At 43.1% G+C, this 26,524-nt stretch overlaps 1 protein-coding gene across 3 annotated transcripts in view; it reads left to right on the top strand.

Moving 5' to 3' along the window:
* Cdc14a (cell division cycle 14A) overlaps positions 1–26,524 on the top strand; it is a 149,193-nt gene that overhangs the window by 72,907 nt on the left and 49,762 nt on the right. For all 3 annotated transcript variants that reach the window (XM_034501115.2, XM_034501114.2, XM_076933164.1), the window contains exons 7-9: positions 1,929–1,991; positions 16,427–16,514; positions 21,729–21,959. In XM_034501115.2, coding sequence (XP_034357006.1) covers positions 1,929–1,991; positions 16,427–16,514; positions 21,729–21,959 — 382 coding nt within the window. The remainder of the gene's footprint in view (positions 1–1,928; positions 1,992–16,426; positions 16,515–21,728; positions 21,960–26,524) is intronic.

Raw genomic sequence — 26,524 nt, 5'->3', positions numbered from 1 at the left:
GAAGCTCTGCAGGGTATACTGTGAATTCTGTAGAGGACCCAGAGGACACAGCTGCATGGTGAAATGTGACTGGCGCCTGTCAGTCAGAAGTGTGTGCATGATGTCACCTGTTCAGCCAGGAGCAGTACCAGTATGCTAGCTCAAAATTCTGTTTTCTGATGTAACATAAAATGGGCTTTGCCCTGTTTTGGAAAAAATCAGTGTAAATATTCTATTTAATGTGTCTATTTATGATATTATAATTCATTCTTAAATTATTTTATTTAAAAGAAGGTGTTTTTAATGTGTGTGTTTTGCCTGCACATGTGTATTTTGCACTGTGTTGATGCAGTGATTTCAGAGGTTGGAATGGGTATTGCATCCCCTGGAACGAGAGCTGTAGAGGGCTGTGAGCTGCAGTGGGCATGCTGAAAACCCAACCTGGGCCCTCTGCAAGAGCAACAAATGCTCTTGACTGCTGAGCCGCCATCTCTCTAGCCCCTTAAATTATTTTAGACTCTCAAAAACTTTAAAGTGGTTAAAAACCAAAACAACAAAACAAACAAACTCAAAAATTAAGGCAACATTCCACCCCATTCTTGCAAGCTCGACCATAAATAACAGTCTAGGAGTTTATGGGCAGGTTACCCAACATACAAGCCACTAATGAAACATTTAGGAATCATGCCAGAGGGAAGAAAGCCTTTATTGTCCTGGTTATTATTATTTTGCCTCTCTTTCCATCTGATAGAGGAGGATGTTTCTTTTGTGATGCTCATGAAAGTCACACAGTTCCCTCTGGATCATCTCTGATCTCTATTATAGTATCTGGCATCTCAATATAGTAATTTATGACATCCTTCCTGCCCTACAGGAAAGGTGTGACTTTGTTCATGAATAAAGGCTTTTTAAAGCATAATCTTTTCCATGTTAGGGTGTCTCCAAGTATAGATGAGTTTTTTTTTTCATTAATTAATTTATTTATTCACTTTTTATTTCAAATAAGCCTCCTGCCTCCTCCCGGTACCCCCTCATACAGATCCTCCCCACTCTCCCTCCCTTTATCCTCAGCCAGTTTGAGGCCAGCTTAGGCTATGTGAGACTGTGTCTAAATAAATGAATAATTTGAAGAGGTAAAATCTGTGGCCCTAGTCCCAGAGAATCTGATTTAGTAGCGTTGAGATCATACTGAGGAGCCTATTCTATGAGTAATCTTGGTGTCTCTGGTATAGAAAGTTCCACATTTTGCAATGCACACTCACCTCCGTGTGCTGCAGCTTGGCTTACTGGCATCTTTGTCTATTTTTAATGACTCGATCAGGTAACTTTTAAACGTACCGGTGGTTTTATGTTCTGTTATCATGTCTATAGCTTCCTGGTTTATACAAAAATAGACTTCTGTTTTCCTGAAAATATTAGGTGTGAACAAGCTAGGTAAATTTAAAGAGTTTTGTCACTGCTTAAGAAAAAAAAATGAAATGTTTCTGTTGTTTAAAAAAAATTTTCTTTCTTCTGAAATGTAAGAGTGGTGGCATAGGCTTATTTTATCCCAAACTACCGTTAGAAAACAAGTGTAAAACAAAGTAGAAACGGTTTTGCTCCTCTATGAGAAATTTATCACTGTAATATACTCTGTCCGAAGTCTAGTCCCCAAGAGGCTTTGGCTCTAACTTTTCTCGTATGTCCCATTTTATATGCGCTATTAGTTTTGCGTATAGAATTAGGATATCAGTTGGAAAAGAAGCACCTTTTGCGAGGCCCATTTCCACATTATCCAGAGGATTTAGTTTCGGTGTTGTCAGTGTTATAAGTGATTCACAGGGAAGCAGTGAGAAGCTGAGGTCCGAAGCTTTTGCACGGAGGTTGGTGGGACTCTTGTGATTGGACATTGCAGAAACAATTAGTAGATTTTCACTAGTGTGTAAATACTAACTCAGCTTTTCTTTTAGGGATTACAGCATGGATTTTTTGACTTTGAGACATTTGATGCGGATGAATATGAACATTATGAGGTTTGTACACTTAATTTTTTTTTGTAGAATATAACTTCATGTTAGTTGATTTAAAAAAACTAACACTCAGTATTATCTGTTAAATAAAAACCATTTATCATTTTTCAAAAAATAATGGTCAGCTTTGGTTATTATAGAGTCTTCAAAATTTTAATTTAGGAAAGAGCCCTGTCTATCTCCTCTCTCTCTCTCTCTTTCTCTCTCTCACTCTCTCTCTCTTTCTTTCTTTCTCTCCTACCAAGCTACCTTTATATTTATTCTCTTATCAAACTTTATTGACAGTCTTTTGTACCTTTTGATAGGTAATTTTGAAGTGTAGTTTGGTAATGCAATTCTAAATAACTTTTACATTAAAAGTGAGGTTTTATTTAAGGCAAAATTAGGCACAGTTATAATACTTTCAATGACACATTTGATTTGGCCATGGAGTTGCATGCACTCAGCTCTGACACTTGGTGCTCTTTTCCCCATGGTGCAGCTATGAACTCTACCTGCTCTGTCCGTGACGCAGCGTTTAGGGATGCCTGTCTACTCAGGGCCTGCTCCACTGCTGTGCTCAGGACCACTTTGGAGTGGGATGAGAGGTCCAGAAGCAGTTTACGTTTTCTGTGGGCCGAGGAGCCTGTAGAATGTGAGGACCAACATTGCTTAAGCGTAGCTTATCCGTCGGGTTTCTCCAGGGGGGTCATCAAGTACTGTCCCTAGCATGTGAGGCAGTCTTCCCAATTTGGGCTAGTGTCCTGAGCATGTCTATTTGAACATCTTGCTTGTGTGTCAAATGTGCTCTGTGTTCATCTTTCATGAACAGATTTGGTCTTCTGATCCATTCACCTGTGCTAATGGAGGGCATCCTACTGATCACCGAGGCTGGAGACGAGAATTTCCCCTTTTACCTCTCACAGTCTTGGTAGTGTTGTGTTCCCGTGGCTGGTGCCAGAGAATGCATTATCTCATTTCACTCTCTGATGTCATTTCCTTTACCCTGGGTCAGAACTCCTCACCCTGGACTGTTATGGATGCTTTCTACCTGAGAGTTGGTCCCTTTCTCAGGCTCCTTCCATAATCCTGGCTGGATAATCATAAAACAGCACTCCCATCTTGTCCTGCTCTTAGCCCTGAGCTGAGCCGTGTGTGACTTCGTATCCAACTCTCTCAGCTCTGCCAGGCTCTGGCTGCCTCTGGAGCCTCACTGCCTGAGTTTTCACTATACCCACTCCTTCAAGCTGCGTACTTTTAGACTGTCTCTGCTCTGGCTGAGCTTGCTTCATGCAGTTCTCCACTTTTCTTATCTTCTCTCCTTCATTTCATGTTCGTACAGAGTCTGTGGGGACCAGATCTCTGCTCTGGAATCCCTTGTCCCCTGAGTTTCATGGTTTACAATTTATGCCTATTTTTCTTACATCAAGACCATTTACATCTTTAATTTCCTTACTAGGCTACAAATTTACTGTGAATGGGACATGGGACATAGCTTAGAGGAAAAACATTTTCTGTGTTTGTATATAGATGTCTTTAAGTTCAGAAACCTCTATGTCTTCCAAGGTTAATAAGTTTAGCATAACTTCACCGGCTGCTGTTTAAACTCTTTGTCCCTGTTTTTCCCCCATGTCTGTCTCTCTCCCCCCACCTCTCTCTGTATGATTTTTAGTAGTAGCAAAAGAATCTTTTACATTTTATAAAGAAAGAAAGAAAGAAAGAAAAGAAAGCAACCCTATAAACTAGAAACAGAAGGCAGTACATTTATAATGGACAAGAAAACACACACACACACACACACATACACACACATACACACACACGTGTATACACACACACACATATATATATAATCTCACATATGTAGTCATTATAAAAAGTGAATTGACTTATACTTCTCTTGTAATGCTTCCTATTATTTATTTTTTAAAAGGACAGAGGGGGATGCTTATAGTTAAATACTTCTTTGCAAAGATAAACCCACTCCTAAGAAGATTCCATCTCATACATATATGCATACAGCTGTTGTGTGTGAGTGGAGGTGTTTTACTCTGAAGCTAATGACAAATGTAGCTTATAAACCTCTCCCTTGTGTAGGTGTCTCCCAAGGTCGTGTACCTAACTTTGTGTGAGTCATTTTGTCCTCTTATAATGAATCTCCAAATAAAATGTTTCAGATGCCATCTCCAAAGAGCCTCAAGCACTGGACCCCTGCCCTGAGTGTATGAGCTTGAAGGATAGACCATTAAATAGACCATTAAATGCTAAAGACGTTTCACTTAAAAAGAGTGATTCAGGCTTGGGGGATAGAGAAAGAACAGGAGGCACAAACACACCACACAGAGCAAACAAACAACGGAACAGACACCTAGTGAATCTTCCCCTCACTGTCCACATGGTGCTGTTGAGGCAGCTACCAAGTCTTACACAGGCAGTGCTGTGTTATTCTCACAAAGCAGCCCAGATGATAAATGGGACCCGGTGACAACGTGATCCTCCTGCCTTTACCTGAATTAATAAGAACCCAGCCGCTAGGAGCAGAGCAATGGATTTTGGTGACTGTCTAGAAAGCTTTGTTGTCAAATGTCTTCCTTTTTTTTTTTTTTTTTGTGCATGGACCGTCTGTCCCATCACACAGTGTATCAAAAGGAAGGTCACAAAGCACAGCATGGTTGGCAGGTGGTAGGCATTTCACTAACGTGTGCTTGATGAGTAATTGAAGAAAGGGTCACTTTTGTAATGGTCTGTGGCCCAGGCACTCTTTGTCATGATGCGTCTTGCTGTTTGCAGGGCTCCAGGGAGCCTGGTCATTTGGCGAACCAGTGAAAGAGCCGGTGTTTCAGGACACAAAGCCAGTATTCCAGAGAAGGACTTGCAGATCTCAAAGCAAAATTGTGTTGTTGACAGCAATTGTGAGACTCGCTGGGAATGATTTGGGATATTCAGGATGAATCTTTTCATAGGAACGTTGCCCTTTTATTGAAAATAGATTTCTTCGTTACCCTCACATAATATATCTTGGTCGTGGTTTCCTCCCTCTATTCCTTCAAGTTCCTCCCCGACTCTCCTTCCATCTGGATCCACTTCCTTCCTGTCTCTCATTAGAAAGCAAACAGCTTTTTAGGAATAATGGTAGAATAATATAAAATGAAATAACATATAGTAGATAAAAGAAAATCTAACACATCAGAATAGGGAAAAAAACTCAAACACAAGGAAAAGAGCACAAGAGACTAGACACAGATCTGCTGGGCTGTGCAATCAGGAATCCCTTAAAAACACTGAATCGGAAGCCATAATATATACTTAAAAGACCTGTAGGGTAAAAAGAAAGAAGAAAATAGTCTAAATAAAATAGAATAAAATAAAAATAAAAAAATGAGAGATGAGAGGGGAGGGAGAGAGAGAGGGAGGGGGAGGGAAAGAGAGGGAGAGGGAGGAGGGAGGAGGGAGGAGGGAGGAGGGAGAGGGAGGAGGGAGGAGATAGCAGGGAACCTCCTAAGATTCTTTAGACCGTCTTCTGCTGGACATGTAGCTTGCCCTTAAGGGTAGTTTGTTTCCCTGATGAGATTCCCTTGGAGAAAACTAAGTTTTCATTTGCAAGTGGTTCTCAACTGGAGATTGTTATTCATTAAGGATGAGGGCTTATATTCAGTATTATGAATTGATCGGGGCAGACCCGTCCAGGCCCTGCGCATGCTGCCCTAGTCTCTGTGAGTTAGTGTGTGCTTCATTCAGTCCTGCTGACTTAGGCCTTGCCTTCTTGGCTCTCTGGCTCTTTTCATCCCCTCTGGCTCTTACACTCTTTCCCAGATTGCCTTCAAATGTGTATGTGTTTTAGGAAGCTTTTTCTTTATTGGGTTTCCATACTACCCATTGAATGCCCTTATTCTTAGCTGTATCTCCCCCTATTCCCCCTACCTCCCTCTTACCTTCCCCTCTCCACTTGATCCTCTGCCTCAGTCCCCATCTCCCATCGGTGTATAACTATCTCTCGTATTCCCTTTCCTAAGGAGATCTGTCTGCCTCCCAGTCTTTCACTCTAAACCTAACCTGTGTGGTCTATGGATTCTAGCTTGGTTATCACTGACATAAGAGCTAATATCTGCTGGGCGGTGGTGGCGCACGCCTTTAATCCCAGCACTTGGGAGGCAGAGGCAGGCGGATTTCTGAGTTCGAGGCCAGCCTGGTCTACAGAGTGAGTTCCAGGACAGCCAGGGCTATACAGAGAAACCCTGTCTCGAAAAGAAAAAAAAAAAAGAGCTAATATCCACATATAAACAAATACATGCCATATTTGTCTTTCTGAGTCTGGGTCACCTCACTCAGGATGGTTTTTATTTCTAGTTCAGTCCATTTACCTGTGAGTTTTATGGTTTCATTTGTTAATGGCTGAGTAATACTCTATTGTGAAAATGTACCACGTTTTCTTTATCTGTCTGTTGAGATAAACATCTGGGTTGTTTCCAATTTCCGGCTATTACGAATGGAGCAGCAGTGACCATGGCTGAGCAAGTGTCCCTGTGGTAGGACGAGATGTTCTAGTCTCTGCTCAGGAGTGACACAGCTGGGTCTAGAGGTAGATCGGTTCTCATCTTCCCGAGGAGCCACCACACTGATTTCCATAGTGGCTGTACAAATCTGCACCCCCACCAGCGGCGGGTCAGGGTGCTCTTATTCTGCATCCTTGCCAGCATGAGCTGTCACTTGTTTCATCGATCTTACTCATAGTCACTTCTTTACTAAACTATACTCACTATATAATAGGACTTAAGAAGGCTAGGTACTTAGGAAGCTGAGGCAGGAGGATTGCCATGAATTCAAGGCTAGCTTGGGTTACAGAGACCCTGTCTCAAATAAAACCAACCAACCAACCAAGCGTAATATCTGTGATATTAAATAGTCTCTCCCACTTTTTTTTATGTTACTGTGTGGTGTGCCTGCATGCATATGCATGGTTTTATATGTGTGGGGGCACACATGTGTTTGTGTATATGGGGTACATGCACATGTGTGCATGTGGGGGCCTAAGATTAATAAATCATCTATCACTCTTCTACCTATTCATTAAGGAGGAGTTGGTCTCAGGATTTACCAATATGGCTGGGCTTATGAGCCAGCCTGTTCTATGATTTCCATTTCTGCCTCTGGAAGCTAGATTTACAAGCAGGTTGCCACACTCACCTGTTATGTGGGTTTCTGGGGATGCGATGCTGGACCTTGTACTTGCACGGCAGGTGCTCTAACTGCTGAGTCATCGCCTCAGCCCTTTAAAGGAGGTTTATATGACCAGAATGCTACCTATAAATATAGGGGACGGGTCAGCAGGGTGTAATCCCTTGCTTCTAGTCTAATGATGAACCGGTGCCCATTCCTCAAAGGTTATGTCTGCTTTCACCTGCCACTCAAGGATCTAAAGAATGCCATCTGTAATTAGTTTTATGAATATTTTAAATATCCTGGTAGCAGTATTTAGAAATGCTACAGAGAAATGGTGAAAGTATTTTAAAAGGTATATTTCAGTGAATTCAGTGTATCCCACACATTTCAACATATAGTTAATACAGAAATTATTAATGAAGTATTTTACATTTTTAAAAGATATTATGCCTTCAAAGTCCAGTGTGGAGTTTACACTATGACATACCTGAGTCTGGTCTGTTTATACTGTATGACACAGGAGCCATGGGTTGCCTGGGAAATGAGTCCACAAAATGACAGGCTTGCCCTGTACCATGGTCCTCCAGAGTGTCATGAAGCCTAGGGAAAGCAGACAGTATTTTATCTCGTGTGAGAGTCCTTTCAAGATTGTCCAATTTAGAAGGTTTGGAGAAGGATGCTTCAGGAATTTGGGTATTTCCATGTGATCAGTGGATGGCTTATTGCCTTCGGGACGGAGAAATAGCATCAGACACAGGACTTGCAAAAACAAAAATCTAGAGTATGTTTTCTCCAGTTCCCAAGTCACTCTGTCTATCCTGTTGCTCAGACAGACATTGCTTAGTCAGAATTCTACCAGTAATACTAGGAATATCCAGATCCAACCAACCAACCAATCCACTCACCCACCCAGACAAACAACTACCTAAAGTCACATGATCTGAAAGCTCCCGGTAGGAATCAGTGTTCAAAACGTCTGTACTTTCCGACAGGGCTCATAAGGTATTCTCAAAGAACCCGAGAGCCAACACAGCAGACACTCCTTTGAAATCTAGCCATGGATCAGTTCAGGAAAATAATATCGACCTTTTGTCCTAAGGAGAAATGTGAAAATAAGAGCCTTAGTGTTCAATTTACACCGTGGTGCCATGTGCCTGCTGTATATGGGCAGTGCGCCCTCTAGTGGTGAAGTAACTACAGGACATTCTTTTGCTTTGACGACCTTGGCGAAGTATATACCCAGTGCCAGCAACCAGCTTTTCCTGTTGTTATTTTGGGAGGAAATTGTTCTTACAAACAAGACCTAAAGTCCATTGGCCACTAATGGTGTTGTGTTTAATTTCTGCCCACTAGGAAGGGTTTGAAGCTAGGTCTTCAATTCATAGCTCCCTCTGCTTTCCAGGAGGTGTTTTATTTTGATGATTGGTCCACGATCTGGTAACCTCACAGGAAAATGTAGAGCAAGATCACCCACTAGCAATACCTTGTTCTTGCTTGTGGGTGGGATTGCTGGAGAAGAAATGCAGAGACAGGAGCTTCAGGGGTGATCTTTTTGGGAGGGGGGTGAGGAGCACTCATCTCTGTGGGTCACATTCATTACCTCACTTAGTTTTTCAGTTTCAAAAAGTTGCGTTAAGCAGCCTCCTGGGGATTCAGTAGAGTTCAAAGTTCAAGATCGACTTCAGAATTTAGCAACTACTTAGACAGCTTCCTTTGAAGCTACTAAATGTTTCCCATTTGCCCCCTTCCCCTCAGTAACTCTAACCTCCTCTTGAATGAATGCTGTTTGAGAAATAGCTCTGTCAGAAGGAGGGTATTTTTTTTTTTTTTTAGATTGTCAGGCTGGTGACTTGACTTTGTTCTCTCACATGTTGACAATCTGAGCCATATCTTTGACCTTGGCAGGTGAGAGCCACACCTGGCTAAGTCTGCCTGACGACAGAGGAGCTGCTCGGGCACCTCACAGGGCTTCTCACTGGTTTTCACCATGGCACTCAGAGAACAGGATCATATTTGCCCAGCACCCAGTAAACACAGTTCACACCTGTCGGCCGCTGGGGCCTCTGCTTCTCCCAGTTCCCGCCCAGGCAGCTCCATTCTGATCACTCTGGTTGGGAGACTTTGCTTCAAAAAAAAAAAAAAAAAAAAAAAAAAAATCAAAACAAAACCCAGGCTGAGACTAGGGAGATGGCTCAATCAGAAAAGAATGCTTGCCAAAGTAAGCGTGAAGAACAGATTGTAGATTCCCTGAACTTGTGCAAAAAAAAAAAAAAAGTCGCAGTGTCGAGCAGTCTGTAATCCTGGCACTTGGTGTGGAGGTGGAGGAGAAGGCTGGGATAGGAGGCTTGGGCTGTTTATGTGGCTCCTGAGTCACTCTCAGCCCCGTGTGGCTCATGCTGTCTTGTGTTAGACGATACTATTTACACAATTGTGTCTTCCGTGTCCTCTCTGTATTTGTGCACAGAGTCTGTCCTATCTGCCTTTGCGTGAATGAGGTAACACACTAGCAGAATCTACTCATCACAGGGAGTCAATCGGCATTTAAGACGTGAAATAACTAACAACGGAGCAAATGCAGGGATCTATTTTCAGTGGAAATTGGCCAAAACTGTTTTTTTTAAAATATTTGAGATTATAATTTAATAACAACATTTCTTCTTTCCTTTTCCTCCCTTCCATATGCCCCTCCTCACATTCCTTCAAATTCACGGTCTCTTTTGTCATTGTTATTGCATGCATCTGTGTGTGTGTGTATTCACACACACATATATTTCTAGATATAGTCTGCTCCATCCATATAATGCTACCTGTATGTATGTTTTCAGGGCTGACAGTTTTGCATTGGACAACCAATTCCCTGGGGACGAACACCTCTCCCATTTGAGGATTCTGTCAGTTGCCTACAGTTCTTTGTATAGAATTGAAGCGTCCTGGGGAATCCATCCAGTTTGGGGCGCTCATTGACATTATACTTGTTCAGCTCGTGTTCGGGCAGTCACGTTAGTGAGACCTTTCGAGCGTAGTTTCTGGTATTACTAGGAGACACAATCTCACAGCTAACTCCCTAGACAGAGACTTTTAATTAAGAACACATTCTGATTTTTGTAGTAACTCTCCAGGGAACATATCCACTATGGGTTAGAATACTTCTTTAGAATTTTTTTTTTTTTTTTTTTTTTTTTTTTAAGAATAGTTTCATCATTGGCTCATCTATGCTGCAAGAATTTATAACTTTAAAAAAAATCAGTTATGTGCAACACAGATCACTGGTGAATCTAAGATCGGGATTCCTATGCAATGTGAACTTAGTTTATGGTATGATTTGAGACTGTCTAGTCCTTCTACTGACCACGTCCTTCGTTATATCAGAAAACTGTCGTACTGTAACCAGTGGATGTTGACTCTTAAATTTAGCACATTCTGTGAGAATCGGTGACAGTTGTTATGTCTTCCATCTCTGGCTTACAGCAGGAGTCAGTGTGTGAGGAGGCAAGGCTGTGCTTGGGAGTGGCTCTGTAGAGCAAACTGGACTGGAATCTGGATGCTGCTTGGCCTCTGATACTCTCTTGTTCATATACTGTGGGCAGGGCTGTATCCTCCTGCCCCAGAACCAGGGTCAAGGAGGCCTCAGAGTGCAGATGTGTGGGCATGTCCTCAGTCAACTGGGGCAATTACAAAGGTGCACCTCCCACGGGGATCTGACTGTGAGAACTATCTGAGGCATGTGTCTGGAGTCATCTTGTATTTATTTCACCATTGAAAGGCCACAAGTTTAAGGTAGCCAGATTCTTTCCTGGCCACTACAGCTGCTACTGGAGAGGGACCCAGGGCTTCAGCATGTGCTAGAAAGCACACCCATTGTTTACAGATAAGTCTATAAGACTGTAAGGTTTCCCTCTCCAAAAAAATTTTTACGTTTTCCCCTTCTTCTTTAGTTATTGTTTGGTTTATTTCTTTCCTTTCTCTGTGTCTTTGTGTGTTTTGGTTTTTGCTGTCCTGATATAGGGTCTCACTGTAGTGCTGGTGGCCTGGAACTCATAGCAGACATCTTGCCTCAGCTTTCCAAGTGCTGAGACTATAGATTTCTCCTCCTCCTCTTCCTCCTCTTTCTCCTCTTCCTCCTCCCCTCCTTCATCACTTCCAAACTATTTGAGGTGTGATCTCTATAACTATTATGGTTTGATTTCCCTGCCAACACAAGAGAGTCCAAAACCAAACAGGCCAGATTGGTCCTGTGGCCAATCTCTGTGAAGGAATTTCCTTCCTTATTTTGGAATGCGGTGGCTCTTGCATTTCTCTTCTTGCAATCTCTGGTCATCTTTCTCAGCCTTTCTTGTAAGCCGTTTTTTTGGTTCCCTTTGCCCACCCTGAAACCCTGATGTTATAGGACCTCGTGGTTTCTGTGAACATGCTTTCTATGGTTCAAGTTCACTGATGTTTAAGTGTCAATAACAACATGTGTACTGCTGTCCCCCAGGCCTTATATTGATCATTAAAATGACATCCGCAAGCATACAGGATTTTCACATCCTGTAGTTAAGTCTGCTGTGAGATAGTGGACCATGCCAGGAAACTTGGTAAGGTTGAGTGGGTTCAGAATCCCTGTTACCTCATACATGAGGATGGTAGGTGTTTCCCCTACCTCCAACGAGATTGCCGGCCTGGAACACACGACTGCAGCCCCCCACATAAAGAAAGAGACACATAACACAGAACAGAGTTCTCCATGCTAATGAGGAATCTAGATGGCCCCCAAGGGCTAACCCAAGGGCTTAGCCAATAAGCATCCCTTCCTGGACATTCCTTCCTGCAAAAGGGATTTAATCTCTGGTCCACCCTGAGGAAGTGGTAGTCACCTATTCTGTACGATGAACAGTTTGGAACCAAGAACTGTCTCTCTCATCAAGAACCAGCCTAGCATCCTGCGTTTCGTCTGCCCAGCGGAGTTCCCACAGCCCAGCATTGAGGCTGAATGCAGAATGACAGGCTGCAGAGGCGCTCACTGGCCTGAGCTTTTGGAACAATCTCTCAAATATCAATATCCCCACCCAATTGTTCTCCCTTGCTCATGGTCTGTCTTCTGACATATTGTCTGTCTACCACTATGTCTCCCACTTCCTGTAGTTACTAGTTGAGGGGGGATAGTCAACCCACACTGCACACCCCCTTTCTTCCACCATGCTCTCATTCAGAAGTAGAACCGAAGCGATCATCTGGAGCTTGGTGATTGTCTAGCACCAAAGGGCATGGGAACTTAATTTAACCCAACTCCTCAAATATTGACTATGCTTTAAACTCATAAAGGGTCCAGCTTCATGGCATTATTTATATTTATGTAATAAAGCTGTCCCGTCAGTGTAAATTTATTGACTCAGAGGTTAGGAAAATGCAAAAGAAATCTTTAAATTAATTTTTGAAAGGACAGTGAAGTTTTTGTCTTAGTCTTCACAGGACTCTTTCTGCAGCCTCCTGGCTGATGCCCATCCTGGATGCTGTGCGGCCAATGTAGTGCAGTGTTTCCTTAATGAAAAAGTGGAGATGGTCGAAGCTCTTCCTTCCTGGGCTTATTATGGGAATTAAATGAGCTACATAGTGTACTGTCCCGCAGAGTGGGCATGTACCTCATGTTTGCTGTCATCATAGCTGGTATTTGTCAATCCCAAATAAAAGCACCGAGAATCCCTTTTATTATTTTGTGCATAGCAATAAGTTACGGTCTTTTTTTTTTCCTTTTAAAGATTTACTTATTTTCATGTGCATCAGTGTTTTGCCTACGTATATATTTCTGTGAGGCTGTTGGATCCCCTGGAACTGGAGTTACAGTTAAGAGCTGCCATGTGCATGTGGGTGCTGGGAATTGAACCCAGGTCCTCTAGAAGAGCAGTCTGTGTTCTTAACTGCCAAGCCATCTCTCCTGCTAAGGTTCCAGTTTTTGACATATGTATTCTGGGAAACCATGCATGGTAGAGTGATGGAAAACACATATTGCCAGGCTAGACAACTTGTGTTGGTAGTCTCCCCATCAGCCCCAGGGACTTTCTGTGTTTACTGTGGGCCTAATGATGGCAAAAGTCCAAGTGTTTGTACTTTTGTGACCAGTACATTGTAGACATAAATGCACTCTCTGCAAGTGTAGAAATTTATGATCTGGGGTCAAATTCCATTTTAGGAACAGCAAGTTAGCTGTTCAAGGGAAATCTGAACTAGAGAATCGTACAGTTTGGTGAGTTACGGCATCTAACACTTCCATTGTAGGAATGGGCCATTCATCTTGCAGTGTGGATAGATCATCTGTGGCTTTTCTAACTGGTGTTTGATGGGTAGGGAGCTTTACATCAGCTGACACTAAATCGACGTTCATGTCTCATGCCCACTTATGTGTTTCTTTACAAAATGTGGTAGGGTTCCTGCCTGATCTAGATTCTTTGAAGTTGAATCAGGACAACAGATTTGTGTCATTTTAAATATTATGTCATTGACATGTTAGCATTTATGGAAATCACCGGGAAAGGGACACAGATGTAAAGTAACTTTCAGTCGCCTGATGTAATTGTCATCTCTGAGGCTTACTGCCTCTGTCTGGTAACTTAGGCCTAGTCCTGGAAATTTCTAGCCTCTATACAGTCTAATCTAGAAGGTTTTCAGTCTCTGAGAATTACTGCTGAATAAGCTCTCCCCTTCCTAGTTCTTTCTGAAATCTGGCTGTCTGGTTCAACTCAGCTGTTCTGGTTCAAACTCCTCTCTAAGTTGACAGATTCAATTTTACTTTTCTCTCGGCCTCTCCTGAATTGCTCTGCTTAGCCTCAAAATAATTTCGGCAATCTGTTCTAATATTCTGGCTCCTTCTCATTCTCTGGCTCATTCTGTTTTGACCTGTGTTTTGCTTGTTCTCTTCAACCGATCTCTATAAAACTGTCCCACTAAAGCCACCTCCTCCTCCTGTCTGCACTGGTCCTTATCTCCTCCTCCTGTCTGCACTGGTCCTTATCTCCTCCTCCTGTCTGCACTGGTCCTTACCTCCTCCTCCTGTCTGCACGGGTCCTTAAGTAGTTTTCCTTTCTTCTCTCTTTTTCTGAGAGTTGGGCATATCCTATTCTATTAAATCTTTCTCTGATTCGCTGTTGTCTGCCACTCAATTAGACATCACTTTCAAACATGGGCATTTCCTTCTACAAACTAACTTAACCTTCATTGTTTGGGATTAAAGGTGTGTACTCAGGGCTGAGCTACCCCACAACTAGAAACAAGGCTTTTCAGTAAATAATTGGGGTTCACAATGTGATCAAATATCCTGCGACATACAGGTCATTGTTCTGAAACATTATCAGAGTAATTTTTTATAGAGGTCAGTTAAAAGCTGTGACTTTTTTTTTTTTTCAAATTTAAATCTAAGATCTTATTGTTTAACTCTACCAACATCTCCTAGGCTGCTAAATAGAACCAAGTATTACCCAATATTTACCATTTTAGGTAGGAAGGTTTACAAAAACGATTCTGTTGATTCGTGAGTGAATTGATCTTGCTGGTAAATTACAGTGGATTTATTTCACTGTCTCTATTCATATGGTCTACTATAAAAGGTTACTATTTAACTAAACAGATATGTATAATCAAAATGAACAGATGTAATTCAATATATTCATCTGTCCTCCTTGGTGGCCAAGGATACAGAAAGAGTGAACACAGAAAGCCACTGTCTTCTACTGTTGATAAGGACATGCTTTTGTCTTTTGATGATTGAAGCTCATGTTTATTCTTGACTTTTTAAAGTGTAAAGTAAAGGGGCATATCACATCATTCATTTAGTCTGTTTAAACAAGGAACCATTTAATCTCTTAGCAGAAAGTCATACATTTGAGTCTTTATTCCAGTTCTTATAAAGATATAGCTGCACATCTGTGTGTTCATTTCTAAGATTTTTAGGGTGTTGTAAAGAGATTTTGTTTATTACCATTGGGTTACTATAGTGGATACATGTTCAAGATGTCATATAAAGAGTTTTTTGTTAATATATCTTTTTATATGATTGGAAAGATATATCTGTGCTTTAGGAATAGAAATTGGCCAGTCAAGTTTTGGTTTTCATGGAGATGGCAATGGATAACATAAATGAGGTAGTGGTTCTGATTGCCGTAATGTTCTGGCATATTTAATACATATTTATTTTGTACTTGCCAAAGAGTACAAGCTCTAATTGGCTTAGGTGCATATGCCCTCACTGTAAGCCAGAGGAATTGTTCTTCACATGGAAACTTGTTGCTTTCCTGACGTAGATGGAGACTTGGGCCAGGGGTGGAGTTGGGTGTGGAGGTGTGAATATTTTTTTTATGCATTACATAGAAGTCTTCTGGTCACTGGCAAAGTCTTGGGTGTAACCCAATCCCTGTCCCAGTGAGGATGATTTAGTAGCACAAGGACAAGGAAGAAAACGAGGAAGGGAGGAGGAACTGGAATGTGGGACGGTGAGCCATTTTTTGGTCTGTAGGCAGGCCTTTGCCAATGAGCACTTTAAGTTCTTTGACCAAGGGTTGACAATTATTAATCAGTCGGCCAGCAGGTACATTTTATTTGGGTTCATGGGATTTACAAACTTATCTAAGGATAGTCAACATTCAAAGAAAGAATGTATTGGAAAGTCTATTTGAATGTTCAGACCCAGTAAGTCAGGGGTCCAGAGTGACCAGTTAGCCAGAGCTAGAAGCACCTGCCTTTATTGCCAGTCATTGTTTGGGCTTGGCGCCCCCTGCAGGAGATTGGCTGAGAGGTTTATGGTGCCTCCTTCCTCCTTCCTGCCCTTTGCCAGTCTTTAAACCAGATTGACTGTAGGCATAAATACTCCCCTCAACAACAACAACAAAAACAAAACAACTAGAAAAAAAAGTGAATGTGTTTCTCGTGACCCAGATATTTATAGTTTTCTCATCATTTAAAGCTTCCTCACCATGTCCATGAAAGTCCTTATATTTCTTATTTTCTCTTACCTCGACCTAATTATTTTTTTTTTTCTGGAATAAAAATTTCATCTTATTTCATTGTAGACTAACCAGGAGACAAGTTTACTTTAAGACAAGCATCATACAGCCTATATTTTTCAGCATCTGAGTAGAAACTTTTCTTAAATGAGGTGACACGCTAGTGTTTTGTATAAAAGGTGCATCTTGAAACTTATATTAGTTTCCCTTTATGTAAGTCTGATTAGTCTAGTACCGAATGGTGTGATTCGTTATTTGTAAGGACTTCCTAAACTCTGCAAACATTATAAACTGCTTTTCTTTTCTTTTTCCACAAAATTCTCCCAGCGAGTTGAAAATGGGGACTTCAACTGGATCGTTCCAGGAAAATTTTTGGCGTTTAGTGGGCCACATCCTAAAAGCAAGATTGAAAATGGTAGGTTGTTTTCTCCTTTGTCACGTAAGAGTTTATTGTAGTTTACTTTCATCTCGTTCTCCATAATGTATTTCTGTATATAATTCATTTCCTTTGCTAATATCCTTCGATGAATATTTATTCATAATTGAACAGTATTAACTTGTGTGTTAAATGTTAAACTTATTGTATGTTTAATTTTTTTATTATTTTAAAAGCAGGTTTATTTTATTTTTAATTATGTGTACGTGTGTGTGTGTGTGTGGGTGGGGGGGTTATGATGTCATGGGTGGTGTGTACACGGAGTACATTGCCTACAGAGGTCACAAGAGGTCATCAGATTCCCTGGAGCTGGAGGTGCAGGCGGTTGTGAGCTGTTGAACATGGGTGCTGGGAACCCAACTTCACTCTGCTGTAAGAGCAGCCCATACTCTTAACTTTCGAACCATCTCTCCAGCTCCCTGTGCCCCAGTTTTCAGACGCAAGCTCTCAGACTGCTGTAAACAGATCATTCACATACATGAATTAGCATAAGAAGGATCTGAGTCAGAGACTGGCCAAACCATGAGCAGAGAGCCAAACTCTAGCAAGCACACATACCTGAAGCGGTTTTATTTTGGACTGTTGTAGCTAAAATCTTGATGTTTAACTAGAGCAGTGGTTCTCAACTGTCCTAGTGCTGTGACCCTGTAATACAGTTCCTCATGTTGTGCTGACCCCCAACCATGAAATTATTTCATTGCTACTTCATAACTGTGATTTTGCTCCTGATATGAATAGTAATATAAATATCTGATACGGAACTCTGTGAGAGGGTCATCGGACCCATAAGGGAGTCACGACCCACAGGCTGAGAACCACGGAGCTAGAGGCTCCATCTTAAGAGGTGATGGCGTCTAGAAGCTCCATAATTCCTGTAGAGAATTTTTACTTTGTAAATACTTTTTTGAGCTTAGACTAATTTTCTAATTAGTAGTTTTGATCTAGTTACAATGAGAACTTGGGATTTCTATTTTGAGAAACCACATCTTCTGAGGAAGGTGAGAGGGATTTCTTACTAGAAAAAACGGAGGCTCCCCTGTCCCTTACTGGGTGTGGAAACTGCAGTGAGCGGTCTCCCTTCTGTAAGCATCAGTTCCCTTGTATAGCCCAATGAGGGAACAGATCCACATCTTGGGCAGCTAGTGAGGACAGGATTAGAGATATGGGTGAAGGCCCTTAAAGTGGCAGGCCCCTTAGCAGCCACACAATTTTTTTTTTTTTTTTTTTTATCACGATGAACTGGCTACCATATTACTATACCTGGAACAATCATTTTACTCAGCTTTCCTCCACGTTCCTAACTTTAAAACAGGTCTGGGAAACGATAAATTCAAGTCTCTTAGCTCTGAAATTGTTTGGTTAGCCTGTCTTTAACTCTCTGGATCCTGTGCTTCACTGACGTCATGTCTCCATCTAGTGGCAAGACAGAGTAAGGGTTGAGTGAGCAACCAGTCTAACTAGTTCCTCACAAGCATCCGAACATGATGATAACACCGCCACACACTCACTGAGAGGTCATAAGACATTGGATGATTTTTCTTGGTTTTATTTAATTCAAAGTCCTTTAAAAAAAAATACCCGCCCTGTTCTCTTACTTGATGTCCTGATAAAGAGAATGGCGTTGAGCCTTACCAGAAATAGTCACCGGCACAGGGGCTAGAATTTGAATTACAGGGTTTAAACGATGGTTAGCAATGTGAGCATAGACTGGTAAGCTATCCAGGCATTAGTTATTCTGTGACTGTGTGGTTTAATGAGATAATCCATATAGGGTACTTTGGCTCCTGGGGGCATAGCAAGTGATCAATAAGATTAGGTATTGTTACTGTCATCATCATTATCTCAATGTCCTGATACCACAAGTTTACAAGTATGCCCCAGGTTCCTTCTCAAAAGACACCCATGCTTTCTCTTATAGTTTAGGCTTGTTAGCTCACGCCCAGATTTACTTCTCATGGACGCTCATGTATGAACAGCGATTCTCATGCCTTGGTGATAAGGGGGATCCAGATAGGCATCAAACCAGGCAGGGGCCCTCATGAGGTGAGTGACAGGAGCCTGTGGCAGAGGTTCTCCACAGCCAAGCAGGGCTTCCTGTGACTCGGAGCTGTCTCTCAGCCATTCCTTGAATGGTAAAAAAGCTTTTCTGTTCCCTCACTGCAACCAAAGTCATTTCCCCTTTGTCCTATGAGTCTGCTGGAGAAGGCTGGAGAACCGAGGATGGGTAGTAGTCAGAAGAAACAGTGTATCTGCAGGGTCCACATGGAAGAACAGGACCCATGCCCAGGAATTCCAGCCAGAAGGGATTTTTATTTACTCATTTAAAATTTTATTCATTTAGTTTTTTAGAATTAGCACACACAGTCTTAGCTATCATTGCATTTTTGAAAGAAGTGTGTTTAAGTAGAGTCTCTTCCCCATAATCCCTCCCATGGCTGATACCCCAGGCCTCCATCATCTCTCCCATGGCTGATACCCTGGCCCTCCATCATCCCTCCTATAGCTGATACCCCATCCCTCCATCATCTCTCCCATGGCTGATACCCCATCCCTCCATCATCTCTCCCATGGCTGATACCCCGGCCCTCCATCATCTCTCCCATGGCTGATACCCCATCCCTTCATCATCTCTCCCATGGCTGATACCCCATCCCTCCATCATCTCTCCCATGGCTGATACCCCATCCCTCCATCATCTCTCCCATGGCTGATACCCCATCCCTCCATCATCTCTCCCATGGCTGATACCCCATCCCTCCATCATCTTTCCCATGGCTGATACCCCATCTCTCCATCATCTCTCCCACCGCTGATACCCCATCCCTCCATCATCTCTCCCATGGCTGATACCCCATCCCTCCATCATCTCTCCCATGGCTGATACACCAGCCCTCCATCATCTCTCCCACCGCTGATACCCGAGCTCTATGTTGTTACTTCCCTGAGTGATTCCGACTTTCCTGTAAACATGCCCATCCTTTCCCACTGCTTCCTTAGCATCAGCATCTCTTTTCACCCCCTCTTTCTCTCCTAATTTTCTAGGCTTTATTTGTAACTACATTATTTCCATACATATATGTATACATTATAAGCTAGGATCCACAGATGGAAGAAAACATGTGGGTTTTGTCTTTCTGAGTTTGGGTCACCTCACTTAATGCTATACATTCCAGATTCATCCATCTCCCCCCGCCCCCAGGAAATTTCATTTTCTTTACAGCTGAGTAACATTCCATTGTGAATTGGTCCCACATTTTCATTATCCACTCCATTCATGGACATCTAGGCTGAGTACAAATCTTTTCTATTGTGAACAGGAAAGCCATAACTATGGATGTGTAGATATCTCTGTGGTAGGATTTGAGTCCTTTGGATATATGTTTGTGAGTGGTACACTAGGTCATCTGGTCCATCTGTTTTTAATGTTTTGAGTAATCTCCATGCGGATTTCCACAATGGCTATCACTGGTTTGCACCCCACCCACAGTGAATAAGGGTCCCACTCTCCATACATCTCCATTGGCATCTGTCGTCAGAGTTCTTAGTGTTAGTCATTCAGAGGAATTTAGTGCAGGGAGTTTGTTACAGTGAGACTAACAAGAAAGACAGCAATGAAGGATGCAGAGGGTGATGGAGAAGGTAGTGAAAGAAGCAAAGGGGACTTGGGTGGACTGAGGCACATGGAGGAAGAGCCTCTGCTGGTCCTCAGAGCTCTGAAGGGAATGCCAATGCTGTGTGGATTTGGGGCTTGAGGAACAGAGAGACCCAGAGCCTCTGCTGTCGGAGAAGACATCTGGCCAGTTCAAGGCATGCCAAGCCAAGATGGGAGTTCTGGCTGAAGCACTGACAGATGGGAAGAAAGGCTTTCTTTCATTGTCCTGTCATCTCTCCTACTCTGAGAGCAAACAGGATGGATGCTAGAAAGGTAGTCTGCTTGGAGTGGTAGATAGGCCCAGAATACAAAGACTGGCTTGGAGCTGAGAGAAAATTAAAAAATAAAATAAAATAAAATAAAATAAAATAAAATAAAATAACCGGGTGAGCAGGACATGCTGCCAAGAGCACAGTATGGAAACCCTCTAGCTCAGTCTCTGGGGCACATCATCCCTGTGAACTCCTGACGAGGTCACTTCACTTGCCTGGTCTGCCAAGAATCTGCCAGCAACTGGCGAACCCCAAATGGGTGAATCCTGAGTGAGTGATTGGTGGTAACTGGTGTGTTAGGAAATTAGTCCTCTTAACCCCGGGCGCTGCAAGGCAAGGTTTTCAGTGGCCCAAATTCCCACTGGTCACTTTGGATGACCAGCCAAGAGTAGATTAGTGACCCAGTTGCCTCTGAAGCTCCCAAGAATGCTTGCTTGCTGGGGGGACATGTCAGGGCATCTGGAAATTGTCTCCCCCACCATAAAGAAAGTGTCTACCAAAAGTTGCTCTCTTAACTTTCCCTTGAAATACTAATATTTTCATTGGACATGTATATATTTATGTTACACATGATTGATTAAAACTGTCCATACTATGAAAGAGCCATAGAGTTTAACACATGGATCCAGTCCCGTGTGCTGTTTTTAACTATAGACAACACGCTGGGCACTGGGGCCCTTGATCATATCCTCTTGTCTAATGGAACCCTTTGACCTCCACTTCCACAGTTCCCAGCTGTTATTTGAAGGAGATCATTTTGAGAAATCTTACAAGCTGTGACTTGGACATTGCAAAATGATAATTAATCATAACCCTCTTTTACAGGGAGTCGTGCTATAGATGGAAACTGTACCTCTAAGCTTCAAAAATGCTTTAGCTGTAGATGAAACGAATCTGTTAAGTAAAGAATAATGTTCAAGAAGGAATGTCACCCCAAATTCCCCAGGCACTGCTCTGTACATTTGAGTACTTCAGAACTGCCTTTGTGTGGGGCCTCCAAGATTATGCTTCTTGGATTCGCATTCTAAGGTTGCCATTTTCCTCCAACTCTTTCCAAAACACAGAGGTTTTTTTTTTTTGTGTGTGTGTGTGTAGGTTGTAGCTGCCTCTGGCGTTCACAGTTAGGCCAGCCGCTACTTTGATGGTTCCTCTGTGACCTTTCACACTCTCAGAGACACTCTTTCCTCCTAATTCTGTGAGATTTGAACACTTCGTTGTTTATGTGAGGTGGGACGTGGTTTTCTGCTGACTGTCCCTGTTTGCCTGTAGGTTACCCTCTCCACGCTCCCGAAGCCTACTTTCCGTATTTCAAAAAGAACAACGTGACTACGATCGTGAGATTGAACAAAAAGATTTATGAGGCGAAGCGCTTCACAGACGCTGGCTTCGAGCACTATGACCTGTTCTTCATAGACGGCAGCACCCCCAGCGACAACATCGTGCGAAGATTCCTGAACATCTGTGAGAACACGGAGGGCGCCATCGCGGTCCACTGCAAAGGTGTGCTGGCGTTCCCAGGGGCCCGCTGTGCTGGGGAAGGGTGGGCCCGAACTCACCTACTAATGAGAAAGACCTATTGGCGACAGAATACAGTGGGACGTTTTTCTTTTGTGTTCGACAGTTGGAACACGAGCCCATTTTAATAATCCCTCCAAAGGATTAATCGCCTTGCTGGTGGGGCCCAGCTTTTCAGACAAGTCACTGCATGTACTTGGGATTCTTCTGAGTCCAGGCCCATTGACTCTGAACATCATAAGCAGGAAGAAACATAGAGGTGTCGGTAGGCCAGAAAAACTATCTTTCCTTAGGGAACTAATTCCTTAGGGAATTGTTGGTTCCCTGTCCTCGTTCCCTTCAGAACTGATCTTTTCTTCATACTCTCCCGTCATCTGATATTTAGTGTTTCCATGTTGGTGTGTGTTCACGTGTGTGTATGCCAGAGTTTGACAACTCAAGTCTTCCTTAGTCATCCAATTTTGGATTTTTGAGACAGGGTCTTTCACTAAAGTGGGAGTTTGCCTTTTTGGTTACACTGACTGGCTGGTGAGTCCCAGGGATTCTCTTCTCTCCACCCTCCCCATTCATGAGCACCAGGGTTATATCTGGGTTCTGGCTTTATTGTGGATCCTGGGGCTCTAATTGCAGGACCCCATTCTTGCTTGGCAGGCTTACTGACTATTCTCCTAGTTCTTCTCGATTATTTTCTTTTAAGGGTCTCTCTACTCTTCCACCCTCCCACCGCCCCTCCCCTAAGTCTTATGCCTAATAGACTGGAGGGTCTTCCCACCCATTACTTGATGTGGGTTATCTCAGAATTAACTCGAAGACTTTTCTGCGTAAGTGAATACCTGGCTTCCGGAGTGGGCACTTTGATGCAGGTCAGGTAGACCAAGTGTAGGTCCCCGCTTTAACAAATCAGAATGCAGGATTTCCGGTTAAAATTGAGCTGAGCTTACGTTAAAGTCGGAAGAAGCTCAGATTCCACTGTAGGGTTTCTAGTTTGGTGATCTTAATTTCAGCGGAGACAAATCACTCCTGGGAATGGAGTCTCTGGCGTGCCACTCGCAGCTCTTCACAGTGTCGCGAGGTGGCGCTGCTCACATTGGCTTTGTGTCCACAAAGGGTTTTTGTAGCACGTTATGCAAATCGGCCAGTAGGTGTTGGGGATGGTACTGTTCTTTTCATGTGCGGAGCGCTGCTGTAACTGCCTTATTCAGACAGTGCGGCTTTGGTTCTGACAGAAATTAAAATGCCATTTTGTAGGCCCTTGTTTCTATGTTTAAGATTTGAGTAGGTGGAGGAACTTTGCTGAACAAGTGAGCTGTGAGCAGCGATGTGAAGCTGCGTTCTCCCAGCAGCCTGGAAGACAGGGAAGCGACGCGCACATGGCCCCCGATTTAGGGATGGCTCCCAAAGCCAGGCTGCACCCACCTTTGATGCAGCAATTCCCTCACCCTTCTTTGTGTGGGAAAGACCCTGGCTTGCAGGACCGGCCTCTCTCTGGGTTGTTAGAAAGGCGCTCCTTGCTTACTTCTTTGCTTCTGGTCTCTCCCAGAGGTAGAGAGCTGGCTTGTTCTGAACGTTTCTTTGGCACCCTAAGTTTGCTGTATTGTAACCCTCCCGTGGGAATGAAAGGACTCTAAATAGAGTCTTGTGCCAGCTGCGTTTGACTATTAGGCTGTTGAGATTATGGACCCCACGAAACTGGATTTTCCTCAGGATTTTCCTGCTGGGAGAAGCCAGCTAGGGGGCTTGTTGGGTCACTTTGCAAGTCTTAAGGGGTCACTCTCCTCACTATAATACCTTGAACGAATCCCCCTTTCTGTTTCCTACTCTTAAATGTGTCTTTAATTAGACCACTGTGGATGGCTGGCTGTATTTGGCCCTTTGTATTTGTGTGTGTGTGTATGTGTGTGTATGTTTCGAGGTGGGCTGGGGAGGGGGCAGTTGGGACCCAGCCTCTGACCCTAACTCTGGAAACATGGTGGTGTCCCATACTGTTAGAGGTTGCACAGGACAAGGCCCACCATTCCTGTATCTCACGCATCAGAGCCTGAGACCTTGTGGATTGTGGTAATGAAGCTTTAGTATGAGATCTGCCTATCATCCCTTTCGAAGTTCAGTTTTCTATTTAAACAACACAAAAATCATTTTCCCCCAGGAGATTAATTTTGCCTTTTCCCTCGTCAGTTTTATTATGACAAGGTTATGTGTATATCTGTATATTTATAAGCTATATTTTGGACTAACTGACTCAAGGGAGAAAAAGACATAGCTTTCATGTTTTTATTTAAAATGTTTTCATACAGTAGTTTTTATCATGTTTTCCTTTCCCCCAATTCCTTTCCCATCCTTCTCACCTCCCTACCCACCCAACCTCATGTACTCTGTCTCTCCCAAAACAAGAAAACAAAAGACAAAAATCAAAAGAAACAAAAAAACCCAATAAGATGAAAAAAAAAGTGCTCAAACAAAATAGAAGGAAACAAAGCTCCCCAGCCCCACAAAAACATGGAATTCATCTTGTGTTGTTCAACTCCTGTGAGCGGGATCTGCCCTGAGAAATTGTTAATACGAACAGGGAGATTCCCTTGGGAAAACCTGTTTCCCATTGCCAGGAAGGAGCTTTTCGGTTAGGGTTGGGACCCTGTGTCCGCTTCCCTGTCTCATTGCTGGGACCCTGTGTGGCTTGAACCTGCGCAGCTCCTGTGGGTTCACGTGCGCATCACTCACTCTTTCAGTAAGTGGGAATTAGCGGCGATCCACAGTGGCCAGAGCGCAGAGAGTGAGAGACTTTGGCGCACCCAGGGGATGTCTTTTTACCAACCTCCATCCCCAGCTCCCCCCCCCCCCCCCCCCGCCCACACACACACGAGGCTCAGGGATCTAAGTGGAAGTGGAGGTGGAAAGATTGTAAAAGCCAGAGGTGGTGGATGATTCCAAGGAAACAGTGTATTCCAGACAAAGCTTAAATTGAAACATAGTGTCTACCTCAATAGCGTGTCCTGTCTAAGAAATACTGGGAAGACAGTTAATATACAGGCTCTCTTTGTATATCACCCACCTGTGAATGTTTACCTCTTAAGAAATGTATACACATTTTTTCCCCTATGGCAGAGTTGTTTTTCTTCCCATATTTCCAGTATCACTTTTTTTTTTTTTTTAAAGCTTTGAAGTGAGCTCTTATAGAGGAGTCTCACTGATACCAGGCGTTACTTACTTGTGAAGTAGCTTCCTCCTTGTTAAGGCATGCAGGGTTCTTCCGTAAGCATCACACCTTTGGTTTAATTGCAGCTGTTTTGTTTTTAATGGCGTACTTAGCTACCTGGGCTTGCTAATTACTGTGACATCTACCCTGATTAAGTCAGCTTAATTTTCTGGCAATTGGAGCAGCACTCAGTGTTTTTAACTGAACTAGAGGAGGTGGAAGTGAGTCTCCCATCCTTTGTTAAATGAACTCTCCCTGAGAAAGGAGAGAGAAGGAAAATGCCATGTGTCGACATACAGCGCCACGTCACTCGGGGCAAATTAGACACAGCTAGTTTGTTGCAAAGGGACCAAACCCACCACAAGGCCTTGTCTGCAGTCTATAGTGTGGGTGATTAAAGGAACAGCTGTAAATTCGGGGCATTTTCTAGCACCAATATTCATCTACAGTACAGCAATATTGTAACTCTGTTGTGTGCATATTGGAAACCAGAAGAAGGACTGGCAGTCCAGAGCGTTTGTTATAAATAGAGCACCCTGCACCTTTGTCATGCGGTGCCAGGGAGCCCTTTAATTACGGGTGCTTCAACATTTCTGTTAAAGTTTTAATAGAAACTTAGAGAAGTACTCCTATTCTGTTCACTGTGGTAAGAGCTCCCAGCGATGGAGTGCTAAGTAGGTTCTTTTTATAGACCTAAAATTATAGACTCCTTTTAAAAGGGGGGAGAAGCAACTTGAGTTTCAGAGAAATTTGAACATTAGCAGCACCATCTCTTGCCTGTGAGGAGGATTAGGAATCTGACCTGGGGTACCAGGCAGCTTCCCTGCATGAGGAGAGGTTGGGGGAGTCTCTAGGAAGAAGCCCCCTCTGCTCTACCGGACAGGGACCCAAACTGGAAACCCCCGAGACCAGATGGTTCTGGTGCCTGTTCTGGCATGGTCAGCGGCAGATCTTCTTGCAGTTAAGCAAGCTTAGTGATGTATCCGAAGAGTTACTGTAACCGTTTCTTCATAGTTAAGTGAGAGTCCACTGAAGCTATGGTTAACTATACCCTCTTACTGATGTCGATGTTCAATCTGGGTCAGAAGATCCTTGAGGTAAATAGGACACACACACACACACACACACACACACACACACACACACACACCTCATCTAGTAACAGTGAGTGTACGCTTTTAAAACAGGAAAAATGGGAAGTCTAGGCCAGACATTTATAGGCATGATTGTGACTATCCGTGTCCTTGTTATGCCACGTTCGAGGTCCATTCTAAGCAGTGTTGCTATCAAGTGGGCAAACTGCTTGTGCTGGGTAAAATCCTTTCTATTTTTTTTTCCTGCATAAAGTACAGATTTA

Source organism: Arvicanthis niloticus, chromosome 4 (genome assembly GCF_011762505.2).
Source record: "Arvicanthis niloticus isolate mArvNil1 chromosome 4, mArvNil1.pat.X, whole genome shotgun sequence".
Taxonomy (NCBI): Eukaryota; Metazoa; Chordata; class Mammalia; order Rodentia; family Muridae; genus Arvicanthis; species Arvicanthis niloticus.
Note: the sequence above shows the minus strand (reverse complement) of the source record. Positions and strands in the feature narration are given on the sequence as shown.